This window comes from Coffea eugenioides, chromosome 9 (genome assembly GCF_003713205.1).
Source record: "Coffea eugenioides isolate CCC68of chromosome 9, Ceug_1.0, whole genome shotgun sequence".
Classification (NCBI taxonomy): Eukaryota; Viridiplantae; Streptophyta; class Magnoliopsida; order Gentianales; family Rubiaceae; genus Coffea; species Coffea eugenioides.
Window position 1 is genome coordinate 6531507 of NC_040043.1, and position 9449 is coordinate 6540955.

The following is a 9449-nucleotide window of genomic DNA, read 5'->3' on the forward strand; positions in this document are numbered from 1 at the left end:
GGCAGGAGCTTTTCAAGTTGGCAGAAATAGAGTTGAATTATGGCTCTGCTTACCACTCTCAATCAGATGGGCAGAGTAAGAGGCCTAACCAGTGTTTTGAATCTTATCTAAGATGCATGACTGGAGAATTTCCCCATAACTGGAGAAGGTGGCTAGCATTAGCAGAGTGGTGGTATTACTCCTCTTATCACTCCAGCTTACAAATGACCCCGTTAGAAGCCTTATATGGATATCAGTCCACTCCTTTGCCTCTTGGTCCTCATTTTGATACCATCATACCAGCCGCATCTCAACTACTCCAGGAAAGGCTAAGGATTTCCAGCAGCATCAAAGATCATCTGACAAAAACACAACAAAGGATGAAATTTTTTGCGGATTAAAAGCGCACATAAAGGACATTTGAGGTTGGTGATTAGGTTTTGTTAAAGTTGCAGCCTTATAAACAACAATTAATTGCTATCAAGAGGTGCCTCAAACTTTCTGCCAGGTTCTATGGTCCCTTTCAAGTCGAAGTTAAGGTTCGGCCAATTGCCTATCGTCTCAAATTACCTTCAGGAGCACGGATTCGCCCAGTTTTCCATGTTTCGTTGCTAAAAAGGAAAATAGGGCCACTAAACCAATTTCAGCTACCCTGCCCGAGCTTGACAATGATGACCAATGTCCTTTACAACCAGAATTCATTTTGAAGAGGCGGGAAATCATAAGGAATGGATAATCAGTAATTCAATACCTGATCAAGTGGTGTCAGCTAAATGAGGAAGAAGCGTAATAGGAGGACAAAGATTTTATACACGCTCAGTTCCCTCAGTTTCAGTCTTGAGGACAAGACTCTTAAAAAGGGGGAGGTAATGTCAGAATGAAGAAATTAATTCCAGCAATTAAACCCAATTTGTAATGATGTCGTTTTATACAAATGACCAAATAGAATCAAAAGAATAAGGAGTAAGTGGGACGACGTCGTAGCAAGAGAATAACAGATTCAGTTGAGTTAGTTCAGTCAATTAATTCATCGTATTTGTAAGAGAATGATTGGTTGAGAAGGGAATCTTAAGGAATAATAGATTTTGCTTTCTCTCTTTCTCTCTCTATCTCTTTCTCGCATTTCCTCATTCTTCCTTCTTCCTCTTGTCTGCACTTCTCTTTCCCCAATTCTCAATTCTTAATCTGAACCAATTCATCAGTTAGGTTTCTGAAATTGAAGTCAATAACTGACACATGTGCATTCTTGAGACGAACCAACCAAACCGACCCCATGTTATGTCGATTCTCAGGACATTTCTCTGCTAGTGAGTATGCTTCGTAAGGGCATAATTGTAGAAAAGTAATGTAAAATTGGCCAACCTGTCTTCACTGTTAATAAAAAAGCACTCCTCTTGAAAAGCGATTATCTTTTCCTTCCGGACAAAGGGAGTGCCATGTTCATTGAGGCAACTTAGTAATAGCCCTTCCCTCGTGCATTGATGTCAATGTCAATAATGTCAACCACATGCAACAGAACTGCGTCTACAAATTTCCTTATTACTTGAGGTATGCATGCAGATGTTATATTAGTACAGACTTGAACGACACCATCAAAGTTGGGTCGTTGGAGTGAAGACCATCGAATTTGTCACGTCCATTTGCCGTTTTTATAATGCCAAAACTGGAGGTTTGGACCAAGGATGTCAATCTCGGGTTTATAAATATTCTGCTCTTTTAGTTAGGCGTTAATTTTGGAAGCTGCAGAACGTCTCAAGGGCAACTTTGATGATTCGTTTATGGAATTGCAATCATAAAGAATGTATGCTGGACATGGTCTTAGTTAGGTCTGAATATACACACATTTAAATGCAAATTATCAATTTTCAAGCTGAAACTCTCAGATTCTCTGCCACTGTTAGGTAGCTCGTTCATAAAATGATATCTAATAACACTGATGCCCTTGTTCTGGGGATGTGACTCGACATACATCAACAGATAATATGAACGCCATAAACAGCAACCTCTCATTAAAAGAAAAAGGCTGAAACATCATCATCAGGATCCAGTCTCGACCCACAATTTCTTGCTACACAAGTCCCTGATGTGACTTTCTCACAGGATAATTAGAAGCATCAGAATTAACTATGAAATCCCCGCCACCCCATTTCAAACTGCATTTTGCTGTAACTACAAGCATTGCTGTTCCGTTTAAAAAGACCGGAATCCAGCTCTACCCCTATCCGTCGAGTCAATCTGAGAAGCTGTGTAACATCTATCGCTATACATACCAATAATTGCAATAAGCTAGCAGCAAAATTGATAACATCACACCCACAGAAAAAGGGAGAAACATCAGATGTGTCCTGGAAAAAAATAGCACCAAAACTGAGTCTGGTTTAAACATGTAAACCATTTCCATTGTAATATATCCCATCTAAAGGCCCATTAACTAGCTTAGTTGGAGTTCCATTAATGTGTGGTTTTATTGCTGGTATACCATTGCTCACTGCGTAAGGCTTTGCCGTGCCCTTCTTCAGCCAGGCATCCAGTTGCCCAGATGCTGCTGCAATTAGTCCTGTTTCAAAAGGAGAGAGATTATAATTAAAGTGGAACATGAGGAAAGAGATTCATGTTGAAGACGGCAAGAAACAATTCCTGTACCTTACATGACAAATTAGAAAAGATTATGGTAAAAACAAAAATAGCATTCTAATCACTGACAAAGCAAATATACTACTGAACAGGAAATCAACAGAAAATCAGATAAAAATCGCCACAGAAAAGTGAACCCTTTTTTGGCAGGAAAGCTGAAGCAAAACTAAGAAAAAGAATATTCATCCCACCAGCCAATACCGTTTCAACTGCAGGAATTCCATATTATTTTGTGTACTTTATGTAAGAGAAATTTTAGATAAAAGAACCGCACCTAAGAAAACTGCAGAAGGTTTTCCTGGTCTCGATTTAAACTCTGGATGAAATTGTACACCAATAAAATAAGGATGTTGTGGAAGCTCGACGATCTGCATATCCAAAAATCAACATAAAAATAAATGTAAACAGAAGCATATCATAGCAACAAGTAAAAGTAGTATTGAGATCAACCTCCATGCGACGACCAGTTTCATCTTTCCCTGTGAAGCAGAGGCCAGCATCTTCAAGGAGAGGCACCATCTCAGGGTTTACCTGCATTGAACAAAGTTATGCATTCATAAGGAGCTCTGGTGATCCTCTAGGCATGGAACAGAAACCCAGAGAAACAGATGTAGAGATGCTAAATCATGGCAAAGTTCGTTGCATAGAATGTGCACACACCTCATATCTGTGACGATGTCTTTCATCAACGAAGCTTCGATTGCCATATCTATCATTGAAACAATGTAAATAAGATAAATTGGCACGCTTTTATTCATCATAACTCAGTATCCAATGATACAAATCCAGCATTTATGACAACAAATGAACTTAGACTCTCTTCGCAATTAAAAGTATTTGTCTTATCCATGTTGCTATATTGGATGAAGATTTTGAATTGAATATGATGATCATGGCAAACAACGCCTGAGAGTAGAAGCCTTTTCAAAGCAAACTAGGGGAACAATTTTTCAAAATCCATACTGAGGTTTCTTTTTTGTCCTCACGCAAGGCTTGGAAGTAAGAAGTGTGCTAAAACTCACTGCCATCCACTGGCTACTAGATTTGACAGCCATATTAGGTAGCCAAGAAGAGACTTTTAACATTGCGGGTTGGAAATGACTTGGCAATGATATACCAAATCAAAGTTAATGGGCAAAGTTAACAGAGCATCCAAAAACTCTCAAGTGGTCAAAGAAATGATTTGCAAGCTTGTCCTAATTTTTTCTGGTCTTCTTCTAGCTAAAGAAAGGGCAAAGATTGAAGAACTCACAATTTTGCTGATTTACAATCCTTAACCTGAAAATATGTCCTCCTTGATCCTAGTCGCATAGTACCACCCATATGGGTTTTTGAACCCTGTGAAAAAAAAAATGGAATGTGGAAATAAATACCAAATCAAGCTACAGTTGACATATTATGGGTTAACATTCACCTAAAATCAGCAGTAAGAGAATCCAAACCTCTGGCATAAAAATCACACAAGGATTTCTAGTATGGGCATTAAACTCTGTGCTATTTGCATCTTGCATTCCAAGAACAGATCGTGCAAATTCAATAACGGCAGTTTGCATTCCTAGGCATATCCCAAGATATGGTTTCCGGTTTTCACGAGCATACTTGGCAGCAAGTATTTTACCCTCCACCCCTCTGTCACCAAAGCCTCCAGGAACCAGTACACCATCTGCACCCTGTAAAGGAAGGACTTCAGAGGTTTGCATAAAACAGAAGGGAAATATTATCCAGTGATAGATATCTGAAAGGTGAAATCCATACAGACCTTCAACAGACTCCAGGCACTCCTATATGCATCAGGGTTCTGTGAATTGGACAACAAAAAACTGTTAATCTTTGATGCAAGGAAATTTGAAAGAACCAAATAGAAAACTGACCTCTTGAGCAGTTGCAATTTCCAGGTCACTGGCAGGAACCCAATCGATATATAGTTTTCTACGGCAAGCAACAGATGCATGTAAAAGAGCCTGCAAATGGATATTCATCATATTAGCCAAAAAAATACTTACAGTAATTAATCCACAATCCAACCATCATAAAAATTGCATGTGACATTACCTCAACTAACAGCAAGTATCAGGAAAAAATTGGAATCAATTTTTACACAACCGAGGCCATTTTATAGAATGACCTTTCATTCTATAAAATGTAATCTTCATAATAGTGGCTGCACTAGAGGATTTTGATAGAATAACTTTACCTTTAGTACTGATAGGTAAGAATCAGAAAGGCCAGTATACTTCCCAACCATTGCAATCCTAACCTGTACAGTCAATTGTAAATCACTCAGAAAAGCCAACATGCAATAGAAAAAATTACGAAAAAAAAGATGAAGAAAAGACACTCCAAAAACAGACCGGCTCATGCAACTTGTCACAAAATTTGGCCCTAGCTGTCCATTCCCCCAGAGCAGGTTCACATGCAACACTGTTGTTGACAAAACAGGATGTTGCAAGTGTCAGTGAATGATGCAAGAGGATAAAAAAAAATGCAAAAGACAAATATTATGAAAAAAGAAAAAGAAAAAGATAAGCAACCTGAAATTCCTTAACAAAAGGTAAACAAGGAAAAAGATTTGAGCTTAATAGACAAACCCTTTCAGGTCCAGAACTTTCAAGATTGCCTCGTGAGCCTTCTGGTCCTAAGGGAAGGAAGAAAATAGACATCTCAGCCTTTAATTTAACAGCAGTAATAATAGCTATTATTGAATCAAATGCACCAAAACTACTTACTCTTAAAAGCAGAGGAACATGCCAGATGTTTGATACATCGTAAAGAGTAATTATGTTTTCAAACTGAAAAATACAAAACAAAGAAGTCAGCAAAAACAGTATTGCAATTTAATTAAAATAAACACAGATTTTTAAACATTCTTCTACTATATTACCGGAACATGACAAAACTGGGAAAGTTTGTCTTTGACTTGTTCTTCAAGTTCCTGTAAATGCACTAAAATTTTAAAATCAAGTCTAATACTGCAAAAGAAGTGCATGTGCAAACTCAACAAGAGGAGAAGAGGGAGAGGGGCCACATGTGAAGGTAAAAAGGGAAGAGGGCTCGAGATCAAGACCGTTGTGCTGCGGCAAGCTAAAATATTTGGCATAAGCCCCTGGCTCCTTAAGCCCCTAACACTGTGTTGAGTTGGCTTCGTTTTCTGAACAAGAAATCATGATTAAAACGTTAACTTTTAGAGTAAAATTTGATATATTCTGTCATTATTTACTTCAGAAAATTTACCTGCTCACCAACAACATTGAGAACAGGTACAAGGCTCACATGTACCAAGCAAAAGTTGCCAGCTCCTGAGACAAATAAACATGATTAAAGAATGCCAGTTACATTAAGTTTAAATACCACCAACTCCTCTGAACTAAAGCCTACTAATCTCCTTTTCGAAGTTCTAAGAACATACTAAATCTTACCTACACGGTAAGAGAACTGTCCAAGAGCTTCAATAAATGGCATAGACTCTATGTCTCCTGCATGATGAAAGGACCTGCTTTAAGAAATCAATTGTAGAACAAACTCTTCTGCCACAATTAAGACATCAATAACAATCTACCTATCGTGCCACCCAATTCAATTACACAAACATCAGCTGGACCCTCTTTTCCATCAACTGGTATGGCTGCAACACGTTCAATCCACTCTTGTATGGCATCTGTAATGTGAGGGACAACCTGAACAAAAGGTATCCGGACATGAAGGTGGAGTAAAACAAGAGATTCTGAAGTGGACCAAAAAAAAAATCAGAAGCAGTAACCAACCTGAACAGTTTTTCCCAAGTAATCTCCCCTCCTTTCTTTATCAATGACAGACTGTTAAGAAAGAAGCGGCAAATAATCATCAGTCAATTACAGTAAAGCTCAATACTCAATAACTTCAAGTATTAGGCACTGACAAACTAACACAACAATATCTCTCAATTTAAAAGGTAATTGCCTGGTAAATCTTTCCAGTTGTAATGTTATTATCACGGGTCAACTTGATATCCAGAAAGCGCTCGTAGTTTCCAAGGTCCAGGTCCACCTTCAGACAAGAACAGTCATGTTATTTTTTGTTAAGAGCACAGTAATCACCCGACTCTCCACCCACTTATAACAAATACTGCATGCCAGATTAGAGAAACTGCCAGCTAATGTAACATGTAAAGTAGGCACAGCGTTGATCTCCCGCTTAATGCTAAAGAAATCATCCATTTCTTTGTCATCAAGACAATTTGATCTAACAGGAGAACAGGACATGCAGTGTCAATACAGCACCAAACTAAAATATCATGTTTGTTGCATCTAGTTCAAAGGTGGATAGCCACAATACTCTTCACCGCGAATTGCCAACTTTAATCACCACAAGCTACATGATAATAAGTATATGATGGCTTGGTAGGAGCACCATCAACTTCTCCATTAGCTAGACATGATTAAATAACATATAACTAAAAGAAAAGGAAGACAAAACATCTACTACTAACCTCACCACCATCATCCAAGACAAATACTTCTCCATGCTCGAAGGGTGACATTGTCCCGGCATCGGTATTCAAATAAGGATCTGGAGACAAGAAAATATAAGAATTAGACAGCTCAATCAGCTCACCTTGTTATTAAAGATAAATAACTTAATGCAAATTACTTCAGCAGAGTACTGCAAGTTTCATTTTTTTTTTAAAGGTGTTTACCATCCTAATCAAAATAGGCATTTCATCTTTTTTAAATTGAAAGAAAGGGACATTTTACTGGAACCAAATAGTACAGAATAAAGAGATTTAATTATGAGGCGATAAGCACACAGGTCACAAGCGACGGTTCAATAAAAATTGCAAAGGTCATAACCATTTTGGCTGTTGATAACAATCTGAGGTGTCCTTACTGACCTTTAAAAGGACAAAAAAATGGCCCTTTTAAATAATCACACTTTTGGTATACATACACTATCATGTATATATACATGTATAAATAATTCATACATGTATTTTCAAAAAATTAAAGGAGTAGAAAGGGAAAAAAAGTGAGAAGTTGCTGCTTTAACTCTCGACCATGTAGATAACTGGCAAAGGAAGAAAAAGAAAAAACCTCTATGCTACTCAGAAATAAAGATTTAGCAGCTTGATACAGCAAAATATTAATTGTTATCAAAGTCTTCTGTGCTGAAGTAATACGTGCAATATCAGAGAACCAAACAAACAAAACTTTAAATATGTTTTTGGACAAGTCAATTGATAGGAAAAAGAAACAGAGATAAAACGAAAAAGGTCAGAACCTTTTTGAGTCCGATCCATAGCTCCACAATGAAAACAGAAACACTAACACCAGAAAAATTGGAGAAGTGCAAACAATGAAGCAGAAATAGCAATCCCATTGGGCATTTCTTTTTCGTTTTCTTTTTCTCCTTCCCTCCACCAAACCAGGGCAGAAACATAATACAGGGGGGCAAAGCCACGAAAAATCAACCCCCCCGCACCCTCCTTTCCCCCACCCCACGCCCTATAAAGAAAAAGACAATAGAAAAGACTTAATGGTTGAATGGAGGAGAGAAGAAGAGCAAGCAAAAATACCAATCTTAATGGAAGTGACCCGTAGCCCACAAGCTTTAAGGATGAGCCCAATACTGCTTGCAGTCACCCCTTTTCCCAGCCCACTCACCACTCCTCCAGTTACCAAAACGTACTTCATTGCTACCCTTTTCGTTTTCTTCTAAACAACCAACAAAACAGACACAGCCCCTTCTCTTCAATTCCTTCAAAAACAACAACAACAATGACAAATCAATTTCTTCTCCAATAAAGGTGCCAACTTTATGCAAAACCAACACCTGTGTCTACATATTTATACACACAAACAAGAGGAAAAAATAAGAACCTTAGTTTTTTGAAAACAAAAAAGACACAAACTTGGCAGTATAAGTGATTGTTATCTTCTTCCTTGTAACAAGAAAAGCAACAGCTGTTGTGTTTTTGTTTTCACAAGGGGTGTCTTAGTATTTGAACCTTATCCTGTTTGCCACTAAACCCTGTAAAAATCTGGACTTTCTGTTTTCATAAGATTTGAAAAGACAAGCAGAAAGAGAGAGTGGGAAAAGAATGCAAACGAAGGAGGAGGAGGAAGGAAAGAGGAGGAAAGGGGTTAGAGGGAAGGAGGTAAAGAGGAGGAAGGAATGAATGAGATTGCGAGTGAGGAGGCAATGGCGGCTTTATATTGTGAAAAGTATCAGGGCAAACGGCAATTGCGAATAGAGGGAAAGGCTTCCATGGGCTTTTTGCCCTTTTTCTTTTCCTTTTCTTTTTATTTGTTTGAAATGTTCTAACTTTAGAATTTTGTTTTATTTTTTAATGACCTATGTAACAATTGGCAGTTAAAAAACTTGGAAGGCCGATTTCAACTTACTTTTGAAGTGATGGTAACTTTCCTTACCGTGGGAGTCAAATTTGTGCATAACAAGAGCTCTACAAGTGATAAAATTTCTCTATTATCATGCTTCAACTTAAACAATCAACATATATATGTCATCAGCCCATTTGGATTGTTATTTTTAGGAGTTTTGATATAAAAATATAATGTAATGATTTACTATATGTAAAATAAAGAAGTAATTGGAAAACGTGTTTACGTAAAATATAAGAATTTTTCTGTAAAAAACAGGAATCCAAATAAGGCAAAGTGAAGTGCTTATTTAAAAGATAAAATAAAATTAGAGATTGGTAATAAAGAAGCATATGTCAAGGGCACTCCTTGTTTTATTAATAACACGGGCTGGTTTGGATCCCCTGTTTTTGGGGTGTTTTTCAAAAATCAGTTTTTCAAATACAATAAAAATTTTTAAAAAGTACTCTACAAGGTAATATA

The 9449-nt window shown here is 37.5% G+C and overlaps 1 protein-coding gene across 3 annotated transcripts; it reads right to left on the reverse strand.

Annotated features, from left to right (window-relative positions):
- Positions 1-1957: 1957 nt before the first annotated feature.
- LOC113782776 (CTP synthase-like) lies at positions 1958-8758 on the reverse strand. Of its 3 annotated transcripts, none has more exons than XM_027328697.1 (22): positions 8498-8758; positions 8162-8343; positions 7079-7158; positions 6550-6636; positions 6375-6425; positions 6170-6287; positions 6030-6086; positions 5845-5909; positions 5678-5761; positions 5495-5545; positions 5340-5402; positions 5202-5248; positions 4965-5034; positions 4808-4870; positions 4485-4574; positions 4373-4411; positions 4056-4283; positions 3866-3951; positions 3274-3322; positions 3064-3144; positions 2888-2981; positions 1958-2536 (listed from the first exon to the last, which is right to left on the reverse strand). In XM_027328697.1, exons 2-22 carry the CDS (start codon positions 8277-8279, stop codon positions 2358-2360), a joined length of 1800 nt encoding a protein of 599 aa, XP_027184498.1. In that variant the 5' UTR covers positions 8280-8343; positions 8498-8758; the 3' UTR covers positions 1958-2357. The 3 variants fall into 3 exon arrangements, with proteins under 3 accessions (XP_027184498.1, XP_027184497.1, XP_027184499.1); XM_027328696.1 differs by having other exon boundaries at positions 8466-8758; XM_027328698.1 differs by lacking the exons at positions 8162-8343; positions 8498-8758 and adding an exon at positions 7867-8032.
- Between the last annotated feature and the right edge of the window lie 691 nt (positions 8759-9449).